The sequence below is a fragment of the Parastagonospora nodorum genome, assembly GCF_000146915.1.
Source record: "Parastagonospora nodorum SN15 chromosome Unknown scaffold_15, whole genome shotgun sequence".
In the NCBI taxonomy this organism is placed as follows: Eukaryota; Fungi; Ascomycota; class Dothideomycetes; order Pleosporales; family Phaeosphaeriaceae; genus Parastagonospora; species Parastagonospora nodorum.
The window spans coordinates 208,947-228,663 of record NW_001884563.1 but is presented as its reverse complement, the minus strand read 5'-3'; the positions used below and the strand labels follow the sequence as shown (position 1 = coordinate 228,663).

At 53.3% G+C, this 19,717-nt stretch overlaps 11 protein-coding genes and 1 non-coding gene across 12 annotated transcripts; 7 read left to right on the top strand and 5 right to left on the bottom strand.

Moving 5' to 3' along the window:
- Nucleotides 1-300: 300 nt before the first annotated feature.
- SNOG_09545 (hypothetical protein) lies at nucleotides 301-1,163 on the top strand (the record flags this gene model as incomplete). Its single annotated transcript, XM_001799783.1, has 2 exons — nucleotides 301-882; nucleotides 951-1,163. 2 exons carry the CDS (start codon nucleotides 301-303, stop codon nucleotides 1,161-1,163), a joined length of 795 nt encoding a protein of 264 aa, XP_001799835.1.
- Nucleotides 1,164-1,916: 753 nt separating this feature from the next.
- On the top strand, nucleotides 1,917-1,987 carry SNOG_16608. The gene has a single exon. It is a non-coding gene; the product is annotated as a tRNA-Gly (tRNA).
- A 420-nt stretch (nucleotides 1,988-2,407) lies between these two features.
- SNOG_09544 (hypothetical protein) lies at nucleotides 2,408-3,654 on the top strand (the record flags this gene model as incomplete). Its single annotated transcript, XM_001799782.1, has 3 exons — nucleotides 2,408-2,672; nucleotides 2,711-2,782; nucleotides 2,886-3,654. The coding sequence occupies 3 exons, from the start codon at nucleotides 2,408-2,410 to the stop codon at nucleotides 3,404-3,406; spliced, it is 858 nt and encodes a 285-aa protein (XP_001799834.1). The 3' UTR covers nucleotides 3,407-3,654.
- Nucleotides 3,655-4,306: 652 nt separating this feature from the next.
- Nucleotides 4,307-5,835, top strand: SNOG_09543 (hypothetical protein; the record flags this gene model as incomplete). The annotated part of the gene is made up of 2 exons (XM_001799781.1): nucleotides 4,307-4,555; nucleotides 4,654-5,835. The coding sequence occupies 2 exons, from the start codon at nucleotides 4,307-4,309 to the stop codon at nucleotides 5,833-5,835; spliced, it is 1,431 nt and encodes a 476-aa protein (XP_001799833.1).
- A 338-nt stretch (nucleotides 5,836-6,173) lies between these two features.
- SNOG_09542 (hypothetical protein) lies at nucleotides 6,174-6,887 on the top strand (the record flags this gene model as incomplete). The annotated part of the gene is made up of 2 exons (XM_001799780.1): nucleotides 6,174-6,515; nucleotides 6,660-6,887. 2 exons carry the CDS (start codon nucleotides 6,174-6,176, stop codon nucleotides 6,885-6,887), a joined length of 570 nt encoding a protein of 189 aa, XP_001799832.1.
- Nucleotides 6,884-7,696, bottom strand: SNOG_09541 (hypothetical protein; the record flags this gene model as incomplete). The annotated part of the gene is made up of 1 exon (XM_001799779.1): nucleotides 6,884-7,696. One exon carries the CDS (start codon nucleotides 7,694-7,696, stop codon nucleotides 6,884-6,886), a length of 813 nt encoding a protein of 270 aa, XP_001799831.1.
- A 657-nt stretch (nucleotides 7,697-8,353) lies between these two features.
- SNOG_09540 (hypothetical protein) lies at nucleotides 8,354-9,262 on the bottom strand (the record flags this gene model as incomplete). The annotated part of the gene is made up of 3 exons (XM_001799778.1): nucleotides 8,983-9,262; nucleotides 8,619-8,929; nucleotides 8,354-8,566 (listed from the first exon to the last, which is right to left on the bottom strand). Exons 1-3 carry the CDS (start codon nucleotides 9,194-9,196, stop codon nucleotides 8,354-8,356), a joined length of 738 nt encoding a protein of 245 aa, XP_001799830.1. The 5' UTR covers nucleotides 9,197-9,262.
- Nucleotides 9,263-10,644: 1,382 nt separating this feature from the next.
- On the bottom strand, nucleotides 10,645-11,577 carry SNOG_09539 (hypothetical protein; the record flags this gene model as incomplete). The annotated part of the gene is made up of 2 exons (XM_001799777.1): nucleotides 10,645-11,374; nucleotides 11,426-11,577. The coding sequence occupies 2 exons, from the start codon at nucleotides 11,575-11,577 to the stop codon at nucleotides 10,645-10,647; spliced, it is 882 nt and encodes a 293-aa protein (XP_001799829.1).
- Nucleotides 11,578-12,619: 1,042 nt separating this feature from the next.
- SNOG_09538 (hypothetical protein) lies at nucleotides 12,620-14,808 on the top strand (the record flags this gene model as incomplete). The annotated part of the gene is made up of 8 exons (XM_001799776.1): nucleotides 12,620-12,838; nucleotides 12,886-13,105; nucleotides 13,155-13,383; nucleotides 13,430-14,212; nucleotides 14,259-14,352; nucleotides 14,402-14,542; nucleotides 14,590-14,707; nucleotides 14,783-14,808. The coding sequence occupies 8 exons, from the start codon at nucleotides 12,620-12,622 to the stop codon at nucleotides 14,806-14,808; spliced, it is 1,830 nt and encodes a 609-aa protein (XP_001799828.1).
- A 166-nt stretch (nucleotides 14,809-14,974) lies between these two features.
- Nucleotides 14,975-16,228, bottom strand: SNOG_09537 (hypothetical protein; the record flags this gene model as incomplete). Its single annotated transcript, XM_001799775.1, has 2 exons — nucleotides 14,975-15,759; nucleotides 15,931-16,228. The coding sequence occupies 2 exons, from the start codon at nucleotides 16,226-16,228 to the stop codon at nucleotides 14,975-14,977; spliced, it is 1,083 nt and encodes a 360-aa protein (XP_001799827.1).
- Nucleotides 16,229-16,895: 667 nt separating this feature from the next.
- Nucleotides 16,896-17,733, bottom strand: SNOG_09536 (hypothetical protein; the record flags this gene model as incomplete). The annotated part of the gene is made up of 2 exons (XM_001799774.1): nucleotides 16,896-17,587; nucleotides 17,715-17,733. The coding sequence occupies 2 exons, from the start codon at nucleotides 17,731-17,733 to the stop codon at nucleotides 16,896-16,898; spliced, it is 711 nt and encodes a 236-aa protein (XP_001799826.1).
- Nucleotides 17,734-19,281: 1,548 nt separating this feature from the next.
- Nucleotides 19,282-19,673, top strand: SNOG_09535 (hypothetical protein; the record flags this gene model as incomplete). Its single annotated transcript, XM_001799773.1, has 2 exons — nucleotides 19,282-19,318; nucleotides 19,378-19,673. 2 exons carry the CDS (start codon nucleotides 19,282-19,284, stop codon nucleotides 19,671-19,673), a joined length of 333 nt encoding a protein of 110 aa, XP_001799825.1.
- Between the last annotated feature and the right edge of the window lie 44 nt (nucleotides 19,674-19,717).

Genomic DNA, 19,717 nt, shown 5'->3' with positions numbered 1-19,717 from the left:
GCACGGTCATTATGCACGCCCGCGTAAAAATGGATCTTAGAGATTTTGTATTCGTGAGAATGTGCCGTGTTGAATGATGTAATGCAGGTTGCACTAGAGTGATGATGCAAACTACGGAGAGCTATTTCCGCCACGACGCCTAAAATCCGATGAAGTATGCAACAAGATGCTGTAGAAAACCTAAACCATTCTCATATAAAGATACACCTAGACCCATCCCTCGTGCATCATACCCACTCCTACATCCAGTCCCCCCAATCTCTTCCACATCACCATCTTCCTCGCAAACCTACCCCAAACATGTCCGACCAAATAAAATACACCTCCAAACTCACATCCTCCCGCATCCTCATCATCGGCGGATCCTCCGGCATCGGCTTCAGCGTCGCAGAAGCATGCATCGAACACGGCGCCTCCGTCGTCCTCTCCTCCTCCAACCCCACACGCGTCGAATCCGCCGTGTCACGGATTGCAACCGCCTACCCCTCGAAGAAATCCGCAATCCACGGCGTCACCGTCGACCTAGGCAAGCCCTCAACGCTTGAAAACGAGCTGGAAAAAGTGTTAAAACGCAGCGTTGAAATCCTCAAAGGGAAATTAAACCACGTGATCTTCACCGCCGGCGACGCTCTCGCCACAATGCCCTTGTCCTCCATGACATATGCGAACATCGTGGCTGCAGGCCAAGTGCGCTTCTTCGCGCCGCTGCTGCTTGCGAAATACCTGCCCGAGTATCTCGAGGACAGCCATGCGTCGAGCTACACCATCACGACGGGCAGTATCAGCGAGAAGCCGATGCCAGGGTGGAATGTGATTGCGGGATTTATGGGCGGGTTGCATAGTATGGTCAGGAATTTGGCGCTGGATTTGAAGCCCGTGAGAGTGAGTATTCCCCAATACCCTGCAATCTTAAGGATGGGGAGGGATGTGCTGATGAATTGGGTGTGCAGGTCAATGGCGTGAGTCCGGGCGTGGTGGATACGGAGCTGTGGCGGGTGAGCGAGGAGGAGAGGAAGGAGATGATGAGGAGTATGGGCGAGAAGCTGGCGACGGGACGGGCGGGGAGGCCGGAGGATGTAGCAGAGAGTTATTTAGGGTTGTTAAGGGATGGGAATGTTACGGGGAGTATGGTCAGGACGGATGGTGGGGGGTTGATTATGTAGGTGTGAGGTTGAGTGGTGGGGTTGTAACGCTGGAGATGGTGTTAATGTTGCGTTGATAGAGTGTTGGTAGATAACGGCTGGAATGAGTTCAACGCCTCAAGGGTGGTACAGTATGAAGTTAAAGCCCGGTCACCCCGATGACAAGAGGTTAATAACTGTACATATATAGAGTTGGAATCATATCAAGACCCTCTCCGGACGCGGTACCGTTAGGAACTGTGGTAGACCCTCCCGTTACGAGAAAGCCCGGACGAAGTCTCGGATGCATGTACTCCTTTTTAGCCCATGATGAAAACTACTCAAGCCTATCTTGCGGATGCTAAGACTCCCCTCAGGTATCTCACAGCGTTAATGCGCAAGTTTGTCAGCGTCCCCAGACTATTGTAGTACTCTTCTTGTGCTGATTGTGTCCGGCTTATTCTACACCTCGAGAATGATTGCGAAAATTTCGAAGACATAAATGTTGAAAGATGTGTAGGAACAGTGGGGATATGAATAGTAATTCGTAGTTATACTTGCATGTGTTAGGTTGGTCGGAATCTGGTTCTTCGGAAGCGGAGATGTGCTAGTCACTGAAGCGGACTAGAGGTGCCTGAAAATTTGACACATCTCTTCTACTCGCCCCACCTAGATAGATTATTGGTGGTCCACTTTGTTTCCTGGGAAAGATGCTTTGAAAGATGTTGCTAGATGATGCTGTTGGTTAGTTCTGCACAACTACATATTATATTTGAATGGCTTCTCTTCCATCAAGCATTCTTGGTCCAACGGTAGGATAATTGCCTTCCAAGCAATTGGCCCGGGTTCGACTCCCGGAGGATGCACAACATCCTTCTCATCGATTGCAAAGTTGTGAACTTTCTTTTTGCGGTTGTTTTTGGCTGGTGGGTGGACATGAATATTCGGCGCACGTGACCCTGACCGGTCACCACCACGACCCCACAATCCCATCCCAATCAAGACAGACTACTGCAGCCAGTTTCACAAACTCTGTTTCAGTCTTGCTTTGTTTTTTTTGGCCATGCCTCGACTTGCCAGTGTGACACAATGCGCGGGGTATCACCGTCATGTATCTGGATAAGGAACTCGCATTGGAGCGGCCACCTCCGAGTGCTTGGTGTACATATGCACATGCGCATTTATTGCACCCGACACGGAACCTCCGAAGCCATTACAGTGGTCTTGGATAACACTGCTGCAAATCTACCAGGAATCATCACGCTGATCTCTGGCGATCATGCAACATGACAACCAGTCCTGGAGGCCTTGAGGATGTTCAACGAAATCGATCAGCGTCCCTCACGGTGGGCAGGGTTTGCCTGCCGACGGACAAGGCTGCAGTACAAAGAACGCAGACCGAACACATGCAAGGCTCCAGAGTGTCACCAAAGCCTTGTTTCGAAACAGCCGTACGACATGATTGGCTCGCACATCGAGCTCTACATAGACTCGGTAAGGGTGCGTTGGCCTTGCATGTCTCTGTGGAGACTCTAGACCGCGAGGAAGTCGGTGAGTTTGCCTAAGGAACTGGTGCCCCGCATGGCCAGTCGCAAAAATGATTGGTTGGGTGTTCACTTTGGTGGGGAGAGTCACCGACACAGTTGAAGATGCAAGCCAAGGTGAGTGACTGTGGTGCAAGTGTTGGGTTTCGTCTAGAGATTGAGCCGCATGCGATAATGTGTCCTGTTTGGATCCAAAGTGCCATTGGAAGAAGTATTTGAGTAAGCCCTACGCCCGTCTGGATCAGTGTCGAATTTACTGCTTCATACAAGTTTGCCATCGATCACACAAACAATACCTCGTATATCATGACTTCGCAATCAAACTTCCAGGCTGTCGCGCCTGTTCGCACAGATACAGTTGGATCGCAATCATCATCGGACATGTCTGTCTCAAATTCCCCAACATCGCCCACATCGCGTGCGGCAACCGAGTTCTTTGGCGCCATCAGTGCTCGCGTTCGCGGTCGCTCGAGAAGTCGGTCTCGCGATGCGTCGCGCAAGCGGACCAAATCACCCATGGTCCCGCCGCCTAAACAGATCGCGCAAGCCCAGCACAACCGCAACACTTCAACATCAACAACGACCTCGCCTACTACACCTGTACGACCCAGCCTTCAATCGGCAAGCAGGCGAAGCACAAGCGGAAGCGATATGTGGCGTGGCCGGCATTCGAATGATTGGTTGTTTGGTGGATGGTCGGCGACGGAGACTGCGAAAGATCTCCTCAACCGTCGCAAGTAGGGTACACAAGCTAGTCTGTGACTGCTTGGTATGGTTGGGCTAGATGACTGCAGGAAGGTGTCACACAACAAGAGTGTCTGGTAGCCCATCAACGACTGTTATGAAACGAGGAAATAATGAGAAAGGAAATTTGACGAGTAGGAAAAGACGGTTCAATGCAGTCTCGGCATGGCTCGAATGGCTTGCAAAGTATTTTGTAGCCTCTAGGATATGTATATTAGCTGAATGTAAATGCATGCTGCAAATTGATCGTGTGTTGAAAGTTGCTGTGCGCCGTCACTCCCTACCGCTTCGCGTTCCTGAATAAGCTTCTGGAAGCCGCTTCAAGTACAGAATCCACTGCAATATGGCGAATACAAGACTAACAAGATATGATAATGTCGATCAGTTCATGTGGAAGAGGTGGAGAATGTCCCGACTTGACAGTCCTTGACCCTTTTACATAAGCAAATCTGAGTCGCGCCCCTGACCTCCGAAATTCGGTATACTTCGTAGCCCACCAATACCACACCGCTCCGTCGAGTACCTACATGGCTCCTGCTGCGCAGTGTTCCTGCATCCGCAACGATATGCGTCACGAAATCGATCGCGAAAATGATAAAGTCTTCCAATGACAATTCGCGATTTCGGAGTGCCTCGAGACGACTGAGTGACTCCACGGCGTTCATAGCTACCCATAGCTACTCCGAGCATGACCCACTGCCCCTCCATAACACCATCTGACCCCATCGAGCCTACTACACTGTGTTGAACCACGTACTCATTCCGAAAGAGCATGTGTATATAGTCATATAGCGTCTGATACCATCTCCCACAAGATAAGACGGGCACGTTTATATCCTCGACAACCCACCACAAGCACTACGCATCCACCCCACCTTGATTTCCATACCGATCACCATGAAGCATCCACGCGCTTCTCTACCAACCCCAACATCAACGAATTCATTTTGGCACAGCGAGCCGAACAAATTCTTGCTGGGGCATCGAACGACCGAGAAGCTGCCTTCTGAGGCTGATATTGTGATCGTGGGAACCGGCATAACTGGCACATCCGCTGCAAGATTTCTGAGCGAAGATGCAAGGTCAAAGGGGAAGAGTATTGTTGTGCTCGATGCTAGGGAGGCATGTTGGTGCGCCACCGGACGGGTAAGTCACAGATCAGACAGACTGTGATAAGCAGCTGTACACCAGAACGGCGACGTCCGCCGCATCATGACCTCCAAGTCTAACTATCTCCAAAACAGAACGGCGGCCATTGTCAGCCTCTCCTCTGGGATCGTGGCTCCGAAGTAGCTGCATTCGAACTCCGCAATGTCGCCGCCGTACGAAACTACATCGAAGCGAACAACGTCCCTTGCGAATGGCGCACTGTATACGGCTGCCGCACCTTCTGGACGGAGGGCGCAATGGCCGAAGCCGAAAAGGAAATCGCTCAACTCCAGGAATCATCGCCGGATGTTGCAGCTCAAGTCTCAATCATCAAGGACAAAGCTGAGCTCAAGAAACACCGCGTCAGTTCCGAATGTGTCGGCGCAACTCTCACAGCCGGCGCAGCAAGTCTATGGCCATACAAGCTCGTCACATTCATACTCGAGAAGTTGGTGAAGGAGGGGAAGATCAACTTGCAAACCAAAACACCAGTCGAGGAAATCAAGACCTCGGAAGACGGCAAGACGCACACATTGGTTACGCCTCGCGGCACTATCAGTTCGCAGAACGTCATCCTCGCAACAAATGGCTACACATCCGCTCTCCTACCACACTTCGCAGACCTCATTGTCCCCGTGCGCGGCGAAATGTCTGCTCTATACCCACCCGCAAACTCAACCATCATCCCAGACTCCTACGGCATGGTCGGCGCCCTGAACCAGCCCGAGACCAACGACGACTACCTAGTCCAGCGCCCATACTCGGGTGTGCCGAATCCAGGCGGCCACTTGATGTTCGGCGGCGGACGCGGCGCCGGCCATCTACCGACCATCGGCGTATCAGACGACACCATCATTGACAAAGACAGCGCAGCCTATCTGCGCAGCGCGCTCCTCAAAGTCCTCGAACTCGACGGCGAGACGGAGGGACTTGCTGAACTCAAAGCCGCGGCTGAGTGGACTGGCATCATGGGATACAGTCGCGACGATCATCCGTGGGTTGGCAAAGTGCCTGAGAAAGAAGGGCTGTGGCTTTGTGGCGGGTACACGGGACATGGTATGCCCAACGGCACATTGTGTGGAAAGGCGGTTGTGGATATGTTGCTTGCAGAGCTGGAGGGCAGGGACTTTGCAGATGTACAGGAGAGTATGGTGCAGAAGGGCGATATACCGCGGAGTTACCTTTTGAGCACGGAGAGGATTGAGAGAGCGAGGGCTGGGCTTACAGTGGAGCAGCAGGATCAGAAGGGCTTGCGCATGCCGAATGGGGTTGTGTAGAGGTTGTAGCTATCATTGTGATTCATTCTCGGTCGTGGAAGCGTATGTCTAGTGGTTCATCGAACGGTCAAGTATACGCGTATGAACAGCGTGTATAGCGTTTCCACATCCCGTTTGCCCAGGAATGTGCTCCCCCGCAGCTGACTAATAGAACCCTACTTGAGTTTGCGATCTATCCAAGTCTCAATTCAATTCCAGCATACAATCAAGTAACACAACATATTATCCCCGCCTATTTGAACACTCGACACCAAACCCACACTTCCCAATACCACAACATCATCACCACAACTAAACACCTTGGCTAAATCTTTTCTCTGTCTCAAACCACCACCGCCATGTCTTCCCCCCTCCCCACAAAAATCGGCATAATCCTCTTCCCCGGCTTCCAACTCCTCGACGCCGCTGGCCCCCTCGACGCCTTCTCCCTACTGTCCCAACAACACCCCCTCGAAATCTCCATCCTCGGCGCCACAATCTCCCCCATCTCCACCGCACACGCCATGCAAAGCTCCGGCGCATGCATCGTGCCGACGCACACGTTTGCGCAAGCAAGAGAACTGGGTCTGGATGTGCTTGTATTGCCGGGTGGGCTGGGCACGCGCACAGAAGAGAATGTCAGGGAGGTGGTGGAGTTTGTGAAGAGTTTGGGGCCGGAAGGGGTGAGGTGGATGTTGACGGTATGTACGGGGAGTGAAGTGCTCGCGAGAACGGGGTGGTTGGATGGGAGGAGGGCGACGACGAATAAGAGGGCTTTTAATGAGGTATGTCTTGTCCCTTCTATCCCATCCCATCCTTTTCGCCTGGGTGCTGACTTTGGATAGGTCAAGGCTAAGCACCCCGCCGTCCAATGGGTGCCCAAAGCCCGCTGGGTCGTTGACGGGAATATCTGGACCAGCAGCGGGATTTCCGCAGGCATTGATTTGGCATTCGCGTGGATCGCAGACGTGTTTGGTGAGGACATAGCGCAGTTTGTTGCGGATAGGAGTGAGTACGAGCGTAACGTAAACGCAAATGATGATCGGTTTGCGGAGCGTTGGGGAGCTGTTTAGTCGCCCTCCCCATCCTCGTCTTCTTTCAAATAAACCACCATTCCGTTCAATGCATGTGCATGCCCTTCAAAATCAACGAGTTTCTGCTTCTCCCGGCCCAAGAGAAATGTCGCGCCGATGTTGTTGCACTCGTCTAGTTTCGCTTGTTTCTCCGCGGTCTGCGCGTATGTGGTGTAGTCGTCAAGGATCTCGTTGCCCACGTACACGGCTGGGTCCTTTTCCTTCAGAAACATGGGTAGGAGGAGGAACCAATCGACAAACGGACTGAACACAAAGCTCTCAGTCGAAATGTGCTTCTCGATTCCCGTCTGTACCGTCGTGATGTCGAGCAGCTTGAGAAAATCCATGTCCAACGTCGTAAACGCAGGATCTTGCGCGTATGTCGTGATACCGTTGTCATCGCTGAGAAGCCTTACAACATGCACAAAAGCCACGAGTTGCCATAAACTCCTCCACCTCTGCTCCCAATCCCTTGCGAAGCTGCCAATGCCGATACACACCGCAGTCTTCACCACCTTTTCCCTCTTCTTGAACAATTCCTGCATCTGTCTCGCAACAGGACACCCTTTCCAACGCTCCTGCAATATTTCAAACTCAGCCAGCAATTTCTCCGCCGTCAGGTCCTTGACCGTACTATTGGGCACCTGACCCGCGACACTCTTCTTCCCCCCCTTCGCATTTCCCTTCCCATTCTCCTTCTCATCCCCGCGGACTTTGAGATTAGACAGTCCATGCGTAATCACCGTCCACCCATCCCCACTCTCAACCTCCCGCCTCTTCACCCGCGCCTTTGTCTTTTGCCCAGCCATCACCTTGTTCTAGCACATCGGCACCATGCAAGATCGATGACGTCGCACGACTTGCAGTCGTCGAGTTAAGGTGCGGCTTGCTCCTGCTGGGCGCCTAAAATGTCAATATCGCGGATGGTTAGAGTGGGCGCGTAGGGAATTGCGGCGTTGGGAAGAGTTCGGTGCAGGGGACACACTAACGATTAGCGCGAGTCATGGAGGGTTCTGACATGTCACTTCTGTGTGGTGTAGAGTTCGCAGCACTAGAGTGATACACTGGGATCTAGATTGTAGTCATATTTGGAATTCTTTTGGTTTGGTAGGCTGGGGAAGGAAGGGGGGAATTATCGCTGTGTGATGAATTCAGCCATCCAATCGTTAGCTGTCAGCACAGTCTCGGACTCAGCGATTATGTGCATGCAGGACATCAGCACGACTGCATCAGCGCAGCAGAATCTCACGTTAGACCAGCTAGAAAGCGACGTGTTAGGTGATCAATGTACATTTTTGTACGATGGATACAGCTCCTCTCCACTTGCAACCTCTCTCTCGGTAGTAATGAAAGTCCATGACCAAAAGCGTCTCAGTCGCTGTGAAAAAGACCGGAGGATATCTTAATACGCCCAAAACTCCATGTGCCCAATTAAATACAACGACCCAGTCCAACCCAAATTCGCTCTACAATCCCGTACAACACATTGCGAGAATAAGTAGTAGTGGCATGAGTATCGACGCGTAAACGTTCATGACGGCATTGTGTGGCGCCGGCGAACTTGTCGTTGTGTAAAGCATCTGGAATCCGATTTTCTGGCTGGGCTGAGTCGAGTTGAAGCAGTTATCTGGCGTGACTGGTTCGACGTCTTGTGGTTCCGCAAACGTAATATCGACGCACTGCAATGATGAATTAGCACAAATGCATGAGCTCCTGCAAGATAATACGCACGTTGTACAGCGATGCGCCATGCTGCGCCAACTCAATGACCTGGATGGTGGCGTTGTCTCCAACTTTAGGTTCGTAACCGAGCGGCAGTGGGACCTGGGGCATGCAGAATGTACCCTCGTATTGCTGGTTTGAAGGACCGGAGATGGCGAAGTTCATGATGGAGTGCGAGTAGTTCAAAGGCTCGTTGCCGTAGCCCATGTTGAAGTAGAATTGCGCGCTAGCATGGCCGGGGAACCATCCTGGCTGTATAGAAATCGCACCGCCCTTGATGGGCCATTTTGTTCGATTTTGCGACATGGGCAGACCGCCGCCTGTTGCGATATTAGCAAGACTAGCCAGCGAGGTGCGATAATGATAAACCTACATGGATACATCCATTGCATGCCATATGGGAAGCCATATGTGCCGTTGTCGTAGTTGATTCCAAGCGATCCGGCAGGAATGCTGGGGTCGGTGGGCGAAACAGTTCCGTTTGTGTGGATGTTGTTTCCTCTCCAGCCGGGATATACGATCACGGTATGGGCCGAAGCAAGCGACCAACTGGCGACCACAAACACAAGCTCGGTAAATCGGAACATGGCGGTGATGTGAACGTTGACAGCGATATCGAAACGGTGCGAATGGGTCCTTCTCTTTTGCAATACAGCAGTCAGTCAAGCAGTGCACGCTCAGATGGTAGTCGATGCAGGCCGGCAGCGTGCGGTGGCGGGGGCTACCAGCACTTATGGGCTGCACAGGACGGCTCTAGGTGCCTCGTGCTACCGATCCGTCTTCGAAGAGAGCAAATGGAGCATGCAGGCGAATGAGAAGAGCAAAACGGCGCCGCCAGCTCGGCCAGCCAGTGCATGTCAGCCTTCGAAGCATTGAGTATGCAGCGAATGGGCACTGTACTAGCATATTGGCTCGACAGGGCAGTCGACCACTCAGCTTTGCGTATTCAAGTCTTGTCGGGCGGGAGGGAAGCCCCCAAGACGGCCGGGGCGAATAGCGTCCGAGGAATCGATGGCGATATGCATTCTGATTCGCCAGTTGGTGTGATGTCTCTGCAGGCCTTCCCAGGGACCACTCTAAGCGCCCACGACAGCAGCCCCATCGCCACCTCGACAACGTGGGCTCTCGTGCACTGCGAAACCCGATGAACTCCCATCGCGCGCGACTGTGCTCGTGATAGTGTGACCGAGACGTCATGTCCGAGTCTCGACGCGCCTTTGAGGTTTGACTAATATGTTGCCAGTGTGGCATCGATCAGCCACCAAGCCACCGTAGTACCCACTGCGATCTGCACTCGCACCGCACAGTCAGCCTGCCATGAAAATAGCCATCGTCGCAATACGAAGTATCGGTATCCATTCCACTCAGCCCTTCAACGCATGCAATGTATTCCTCCTGCACCCGCAGACCTCTGCATGAAGACATTTGGTGGGGTCGCAAGCACGTCTTGATGATTGGGACAATGTTCTGCCGCCCCTGCATCGCAGCACGCAAATGCCATCTTCATGGCTATTCGTTCATGGTTAATTGCCGGTGCAGGTTCACTGCCCGTAACGGGCATTCCATGCTTGCAGTGCTGATGATCGGTGTTCTGTGCAAGGGCTTCTCGCGCTTAGGCATGGTGAGCGTTTACGCGCGATAGCGGTTGGAACGTTGCGTAGCCGATCATGGTGATCGCGGTTGTGGTGGCATGGCAATGTGAGGGATGTTGTTGGAAGTGTTCTTTGGCGCCAGCGTGACGTCGAATGTACCAGAGGAAGGTGTGATACGATGTCTTTTCCAACACGTGACCGAAGCTGCTGCTCCCATGTAATTATGCGCAGGCAAATGCTTCAATGCATTCGAAAGAGCAAGGAAGATATTCCAACGAGCTGAGTTGTAAGATTGGTTGCCCTTTTTTCTGTAAGAAGTTTGTCTCATATCATACTCGCAACTGGCAAAAGAGTGTACTCCAGGGTCAGCCTTGCGGCAATTCCTACAAGAATCTGCAAGCTATATACATTAATCGCTTTTCTTTATTCGTGTTTTATATCTGTCAGCCTCCCAATCGACTATTCCGAACAGAATTCCGAACAGACTTCTCGGCCGGCAATTCAACCAACCACGTCGACGCCCTCACCCACATTTCGTGTCTCTCCTCCGTCCCTGGCATCTCGTTGACCGGCGCCGGCTGTACATGCGCATGCTCATGTAACTCTACTCTCTTTTCCTGGTCATGCAACTCCGCTCTCTTTACCGGGGGCGAAACAACCGACTTCTCTGAATCCTGTGCCCCAAAGTGTGTGTTTGTGTTGGTAGATTTCCGCCGGTGCGACCGTGCAATCAAGACAGCTGCGAACGCGATGATCACAACAACCACGCCGATGCCTGCGCCAAAGCCTGCTTTTGCACCCGTACTGAGTCCCTCCGCCTCTTGTAACCTGGCGCTCGTAGCGCTAGGAAGAATCGCACTCGCACCCGTCCGCGCAGGTGTACTTGTTGCAGTAGCGATCCCCGCATCCACCGCTCGCGTCAATTTCCCAGGCAGATCTGGTACCGAGAATGGATTTCCCATAGCCCCACTCGCGTTTCCCAGGGCGGCGCGGACGGTGAATGAACTGTCTTTCATCAAGCAGCTGCTCACGCCGTCCCGGAACCATTGCGGAACTTGTGTCCAGACTTGCTCGGCGCAGAGGGCTTGGTCGTCGAAGCAGGGGAGATCGTTTGCGAAATATGCGCATTCACAAGGGCCGGGCCAGACGGTGTTGAGGGTGTTTGATTTTGTGCTGTGGAGGTGAGTAAGTGGGAGAGGGGTAGGATTAGAAAGCATGAGGTACCATTCAGTGCGTATCGAGTCCCATCGCTGAGCACATGCGTTCATGGCTGGTGTGGCGGATATGCACGCGGCATTTGTGTATGTTTCTTGCGCGGTGACAACGGTAAGGACAGTTAGTAGAAGCCATGATGTTGCGAGGCGGAGGTTCGCCATCCTCTTGCAGCAATTTGGAATGAGTGTGAGTTTCGCGATGACGTGAGTTCTGGGGACAAGCAGCTGTTGTATAAAGGCAGCCAAGTGATGCGGAACACGATATCTGCCTCAGTAAGTACAGAGGCATTCTCCATCGTACTGTTTGCGCATATACTGAAACGCTCATATTCTGGCGCCATGCCACTCTTGGGAGTGTGGGATCTTGGTGTCCGGGTTGCGACTGAGGGTGTGTCAGGCATGCGGCTCGGGTACCACTTCACGAATCGATGGTTCGCAAGGCAGACTTTGCTGGCTGGCTAGGCGTGTTCAGCTCTAGCGGTGGTTGTCTTTATGTGCACTCGAATTGTTGTCGTTGATGCGCAATCTATTGCACGCGATGCTTGACGACACTGCGTAGACCTTGTGGGCCTGAAATTGTCCATGTCCCAAGGAGATGCACTTGACTTGCAAAAGGAAAGTATCATCGTGAGGCACCCTGACGGGCCGTTAGGAATCGGCAGCATCCGACGTGCCTGAGACGTGGAATCTCTTGGAAGGATTTGCTGGGTTATGCAAAATGTTTGGTGGGATTGAAACAGTGGACGAATCGGAAAGGTTGACGAAGACGTGTGATTTGAAATCGAGACGACCAGATTATTTCATGATCCTGAAGGAAGGAAGAAAGGAAGGAAGGAAGCATCGGAGTCATGCAAGCATATGTTGCTGCCACTGGGCTGCTGCGGAGTTGGTGGAAAATAGTGTAGACATGCTTTCTGCGGATGTCATGCGCGTACTGGTGAGCGATGCCCATGTGCGGATGTCTGGCTCAATTGGGTTCAAGAGTCATTGTCCACCTGACCTGCCTAATGGGTGTGTATTCGATGCAGGGCGTAGCAACAGTCATGGTGGTTGTGGTGGTTGCGGTGGTTGCGATCAAGGTCGGCAGGAAAAACGATGATCCTTGGTGCGTCAATGGCGGGGTGAGTCAATGGCAAAAGTTGGACCCCGCGATAAATTAGCAGACGCGCCCACACGACACGGCCAGCACCATTGCATCGCAACCATGGCCGACCAACAGCCCCCAGCCGCTGCCCCCGCGGGCGAGAGCGCCGACAAGACACACACGGACCCCGTGACGGGCGAGAAGATCTCCAAGAGCGAGCTGAAGCGGCGGCAGAAGCAGCGCGAGAAGGACGAGAAGAAGAAGGAGAAGGAAGCTGCGTTGCCCGCGCGGCCCAAGAAGGAAGGCAAGAAGGACGATGTCGAGGAGCTGAACCCCAACGTGCGCGTCTCCCCCCCACCACGGAGAACTCGATTGACGTGTGCCAGCAATACTTTGAGATCCGCTCCAACAAGATCAACGCGCTGCGGGCCTCCAAGCAGCCCAACCCCTACCCGCACAAGTTCCACGTCAACTACAAGATCGCCGACTATGTGCGCGACTTCTCGCACCTCCAGAAGGGCGAGACGGAGCCCGACAAGGAGATTCGCATCGGCCTGCGCGTCATCACCCAGCGGTCCGCGTCCAATGCGCTGCACTTTTATGTTTGTGCGTATGCGTGGTTGTGGTGTAGAGTGGCAGCACTGACGATGACCAGGCAAGGCAGAGGGCACCACGATCCAGGTCATGTGCCAGCTGCAGGAGTCCAAGGCCGACACGCCCTTTGAGAAGCAGCACGAGAACATCCAGCGCGGAGACATCATCGGCGTCATTGGCTTCCCCGGCCGGACGAGCCCCAAGAAGGGTGGCGAGGGCGAGCTGAGCATCTTTGCGCGCGAGGTCATCCTGCTCACCCCATGCCTGAGGATGTTGCCGACCGAGCACTTGTCAGTACGCCCACTGCATCTGCCAGGACATGCTAACATGATGCAGCGGCTACAAGGACCAGGAACAGCGCCACCGCAACCGCTACCTCGATCTGATCATGAACGACTCGACACGCAACACCTTCATCACCCGCTCCAAGATCGTCAAGTACGTGCGCAAGTACCTCGACGAGCGCGACTTCTTGGAGGTGCAGACGCCCATGATGAACAAGATCGCCGGCGGTGCCACGGCCAAGCCCTTCAAGACGTACCACAACGAGCTTGACATGGAGCTGTTTCTGCGTATTGCGCCTGAGCTGTACCTCAAGGAGCTGGTCGTAGGAGGTCTGGAGCGTGTGTACGAGATGGGCCGCCAGTTCCGCAACGAGGGCATCGACCTGACGCACAACCCCGAGTTCACCACCTGCGAGTTCTACATGGCCTACGCCGACTACAAGGACGTCATGGACATGACAGAGGAGATGGTCAGTGAGCTGGTCAAGGAGGTCACTGGCAGCTACGAGACGACTTTCCACACACAGAGCGGCGAGGAGTACAAGGTCAACTGGGCACGACCATGGCGCAAGGTCGAGATGATTCCCGCGCTCGAGGAGGCTGTTGGCGAGAAGTTCCCCCCAGCGAACGAGCTGCACACCGCTGAGACCAACGAGTTCCTTAAGCGCGTGCTCAAGAAGGTCAAGGTCGACTGCTCAGAACCCCGCACCAACGCGAGGATGATTGACAAGCTGGTCGGCGAGTTTATCGAGGAGACTGCCATCAACCCTACTTTCATCGTCGGTCACCCTGAGGTCATGTCGCCACTCGCCAAGTACCACCGCGACATTCCCGGGTGAGTCACTCCACGGAAATGGTTGATTATTTGCTAACATGGACAGTCTGTGCGAGCGGTTCGAGGCATTCGTTTGCAAGAAGGAGATTTGCAACGCCTACACCGAGTTGAACGACCCCTTCGACCAGCGCCTGCGATTTGTGAGTCGAATCCCACTACTGCTTCTACTTTTTACTGACGAAAAGATAGGAGGAGCAAGCGAACCAGAAGGACCAGGGTGACGAGGAGGCCCAGCTCATCGACGAGACTTTCTGCCAGTCTCTCGAGTACGGCCTACCACCCACCGGTGGCTGGGGCATGGGTATCGACCGACTGGTCATGTTCTTGACAGTGCGTAATACTCGTGGGCTAGATGAAACGCCTACTGACTTGTGCAGGACAACTACAGCATCAAGGAGGTGCTCACCTTCCCCTTCATGAAGGACGTGGTTGAGGAGAAGTCCAAGACCGCTGCAGAGGTCGTCGACGTTACACCCAAGCCTGAGGAGGGCATTCGTAAGTGCCATTGACAAGAGCACGCCTTTGTGTACAAGGCTAACGATTTATAGCACACAAATGATTATTGCATAGCATTGTTGGCGTATGAGACAGGATAGGGTGGGTTCATGAGACATGCTTCACAATCGGACGAAGCACCCAGATATGCATACATGCTTTGCTGGAAAGAAAAGCTTAGAAAACAACCATTCGCATGCTCAAATCACGCAGAATGTTTCCCTCTTTCGGCACCGTAAGGTTCATCAGCCTGTCCACTCTATGATACTAATACTTCGGCTTGAACGGCAGCGTCTGCATCTGCTTTACCGGGTCTGCCTGAATGTCAAACAACTTATACAGCCACTTCAAAATGATGAAGAAACTCGCCGGTTCGCCCATGTGCTTCACTCCTTCCACGAACCTCGCCTCCTTGGGCGCCCCATGCATCAACGCCAAATAATAATCATCAATCGGAAAAATCTCATCCTCGGTGCCATTCACCAGCAACAGCCTCGCACACTCCGGCCTATCCAACGTCCCGTCCTTCAACAGCGAAAACTTCTCCATTCCCTCACGCTTGAACGCCTCGACATCATCCCCGTATCCCCACTTCCACGCCAACGTATCCGCCAGATCAAACGGATACTCCAAATGATTCACCTCATCCAACCACCTGCGGTCGAACATATGATGACACCCACCCCCCAGCGCAACCACGCCCGCCAACCGCTCATGATGCGTGTGCGCCACGCGCATCGCATAATACCCGCCCGTACTAAACGCCCACATCGCCGTCTTCTTGCTGTCCAACCCTTCCTGCGCGTCGATCCAATCCAGCACACTACTCCACAAACGATCCGGTGAGGTAGGGTCGCTGGCGTTTGCGGGACAATCACCTGTTCCCGGGATTTCTAGCACGATAGTCGCGATCCCGACTTGGCGCCAGCCTTCCATCCACACGGCGAGTTCAGTGCGGTACCCATCTAGTCCCGTGAGGATTATGAGTGCCGGGACGGGCTTTGCGCTCTCGGGGACGAGGTGGTATACAGGAACGACATCCCCCTCCCCCTCTGCGCGATGCGTATGTGGAATCCTAACCTCGCGCACAGGATGGGGACGAAGAGATAGACCTTTTAGACAAACTTCCTTGCCGAGTGTCCACGCCTCCTTTTGCACATTGCTCCGCGGCGCAGGAAACCGACTTATCCTATACACCGCACTACTCCTCAAATAATACTCACTCGCTTTCTCCACATCCCCCTCTTTCTCCGCTTGCTCTGCAACCTTTTTCAATTTCTCCGCCGTGGGGAAGAAGGTCCGCGCGTATTCGTCCCAGTCATACGGCTCTTTTACGTCTCGTTGAGTCAGGGATGCGACGATGGGTAGGAAATCCGCAGCCGTGCCGAACATGAACGGGTACACGCCCATTTCTGCGGGTTTGCGCCATTTCGTGGCCCACAGCTGCGCAAAGGATGTGTGGTGCGCGGCGGGCGTGGACAGTTTCTTCTGGATGAAGAATTCATTGCCGGGAGCTGCCATTGTGGTTTGGTTTTGTGGAAATCGTCCGTCCTTTGGGGGTGGGGGGGGGGGGAATCTGATAGGCGAAAAGCGGAATTCTGAAAGTTTTTTTTTGGTTTGGCGAGATGAACAGTTTTATATTCGATTTATATATATAGATATATACTCTGAAGTGTCGCGTGTTTTTTTCGGTCGTCGTTTCGTTTCGTCCCGATGGTGTTTCGGATGTCGCATTCCAGGGTCCGCGATGCGGTGCGGGGAGCCGAAGGGCGAAACGTGCGGCTTTGTGTGTGTGTGCATCGCCGACAACGACATCTCAGGCGTAGATTTGGGGTTGTTGTGCGTGTCCGCTTGGAAATGCTCGCTTTGTGTAACATTGGTGGATGGAATGTGTTGGTGCGGCATGGAGACATGTACGGTATCGAGAGTTGGTGTGGGGACGAAACCGTGATAGTGCAGCCTGGAAGCATTCACAGCATCAAGAGTCGAGGTATGTTAGTGCAATCTGGAAACAATCAGAGCATCAAGAATCGGCGTGGGGGTTGAACTTTTGTATTCCTTGAAGATGCGCTGTTTGCGCCGCATGTTGGGTATCTTTCCTGCCGATATCTGATCCTAGATGCCTTCACGGGCACTTTCAATTCACCAAAAACTCCGAAAACAATTCTGCGATCTACCTGGATTGCCTTTAGTTGGTGATCTGCTTCGGAACCTCGTACTTGAAGCCCATGGGCCCCTTTGCAGCCTGGCGGTTGGCAACAGCCGTGCGAAGCGCGAAGAAGGTTCCACGGCTCAGATCGACAGGCTCGTGGATCGGGTGCACGAATGCCAGGCGCTCGAGGTTTGGAAAGCAATTGAGAATGTGGCTCCAGTCGTTTCCAGGGCTGACTTCAAGCAAGTCACGCTTGAAGACGCTGCCCAGCTCGGAGGTGTGGACCGGCGACATGACCAGCAGATGCTTGCAGAGCTCGCCGATGCGCTCGAGGCAGGCAACGACGTGGTCGGCGTGAACGCTGTTGACCTCGTGGTCGATCATAATGTACTCGAAAAGCTTCTTGTCCGCGATCGGCTTCGAGCCGTTGAAGAAGGGTAGGAGGTGGTGGATGGTCTCGGCGGTGAGAGGAAGGTAGACGTGGCCATCGTAGGTGACCTTGGCCCTGGCAAGAAGTGCGTCCAACTCAAGCCTGTCTGCAAGTGTGGAGCGGCGGATCATGGGACCTCGAGAGGCGAAGACACCGTCGGGGCCGAGGAACGATCTCTTTGGAGGTAGGCCACTGCAGCCGTCAAGGATAGGATTCTCTCTATCTCCCATTCCCAACATTGCTGCCATTTGGTCGGCGTGCTCGCGGCCGCCATAGAAGCCACCAGTAACCAGCGAACCTGCCCGCGGCCTGATGGGAATCGGCAACGGCCTGGAACCTAAGCAGAAGTTAGTAATGGCTTGATGCTGTAGCTTACCACTAGCTCTCAGGGCAGCGGAAGGCGTCAAGGTTCTGGGAAGACGCACCCTGACTGTTGTTGGCCATGATCGCAGATGATGGAGGCGAATGTGGTCGATTTGGTTTGTTCGTATACGAGAAAGATCTCTCTGATGGTCTTGTCAGCTTACAATGCTCGTATTCAGTCGCAAAACTGCTGGCACTGCTGCTCTCTGCGTGACAAGGTTAGTTGAGGTTGAGCCTGAAGAGTTGCTGAGGAGAGCGAGGCGAGTACGTCTTATATGAGCAAGTTAGCACGTCACTACCAGAGCAAACGAAGCTTCACCTCGAGTCTTTCAGGCAGCTATTCGGATCGGGAAATTGCGGAAATTAAAGTGGACGCAGTCGAGGTGAAGGAGAGTTGTGATGACTAACACGAGCGGTGTCGGAGCACATATGGATCTCTGGTATGAGCATAGAGTGTGAATCTTCTACCACGGTACCGGATAGTTGCTACGAGGTGTTTCCAGTTAGAGTAGTCATCTTGAGCATGACAAGCACGAGGGCGATAGCGGGAGCGGGAGCGGGTCGCTTCTAGGGGCTGCACGTGGGCCCGCAGATAGCATCCACTGGTTATAAGAATGCGCTTGAACTGTGTAATGCTCCATCTCTTTCACTCCAGCTCTTGACAGGTCCCAGTTGAGGTCGGAATAGTAGCGTGTCGCTTGGGTATTCCCCAAAGTCCACAAGGGACTCGAACAATAGGAAAAGATCGAGTCACTCCGTGCAAACCAGACTCAAAGTAGCTTTTCCGTAGAATTGTACCGCTGTGAGCCTCAATACCCCAAGGCGTCCCAAGATGAGGACGAACAATGGTAACATGCCTTAGTGCAAGCATGGCGGCCTCTTGCGGTATATGTGGCTGTATCATTTGCATGTGGGTCACAATGGCAAGGCAAAGACTTCAGGGATAGAGTGACGGGATCAAGTCAAAATGTTCAACCACAGCATGTGTGAAGTGGAAGAGGGCAAACACCGACCCACTAGCGTGGTAGCGAGCAGCAGGTTTAGCCGAGATCGGGCTGGCCCTTGCGCGGCTCCCTTTTCACGTTTGACGTGCGTCATAGCGCCAGCTCCCGGAGATGCCATGGGCGTGGGATGCGGGGCCTAGATAAACATCCCTGAGGTTTGTGCAGACACACCTTCACCGATATATTCGCATATCTTCCAATTGAATTTCCACTGCTTGGCCGCCTTCCTAGCTGTAGCCAGAAAACTTTTGCTTACTTGAAGACCTTGCCGTTGTTCAGCTAGCTAGCAATCTTCGAGGCGGGGTTCGTTATTATCTGATAATCAGTAAGCCGTGCTCCAGACTTTTGCAACAAAAGCAACAATATTCTTGCCGCCAAAGCACTGCTAAAGCTTCGGAGACCTGTTCTGACTGCCGCGCATGACATTGAAAGCTGTTGCGACACCCCACGCGTCTCATGCGCTTCACCGCCCCACGTATAAATCACTGACAAGCTCTGCCAGACTTTTGCCATAAACTACGAATTACGACCAACCACACGCATCATCGTAAAATCGCGTCGCAACCGCCCTCTCGACAGCATCCATACCGAATAAAACCCTTAGACGCTTGTCAAGACCGCAATTATGGTGCTCGGTGCAAGAAAACCCCCGTCCCGGAAGGGTACGTTCGCGCCTACCATGGCTATAACATATGGAGGAACAGGATGATAACTGTGTTAGGCTCCTTCGCGGACATGCCAACGGATTTGAAGGCTCAGATCGACCGGCTAGAGGAGCTTTTTATGGTTTCTACCGAAAAGCTGAAGCACATCTCAGACCACTTCGTCAGTGAGCTGAAGAAGGGCTTGTCGAAGGAGGGAGGCAGCATCGTGGGTCGCATCCAATTTAATAACGGGCACGATCGACTAATTTTGGCAGCCTATGATTCCTACCTGGTGTATGGCCTTCCCCGATGGCCACGAAAGGGGCAGCTACCTCGCGTTGGACATGGGCGGTACAAACTTGCGAGTCTGTGAGGTCACTCTGACAGAAGAGAAGGGTGAATTTGAGATCATTCAAT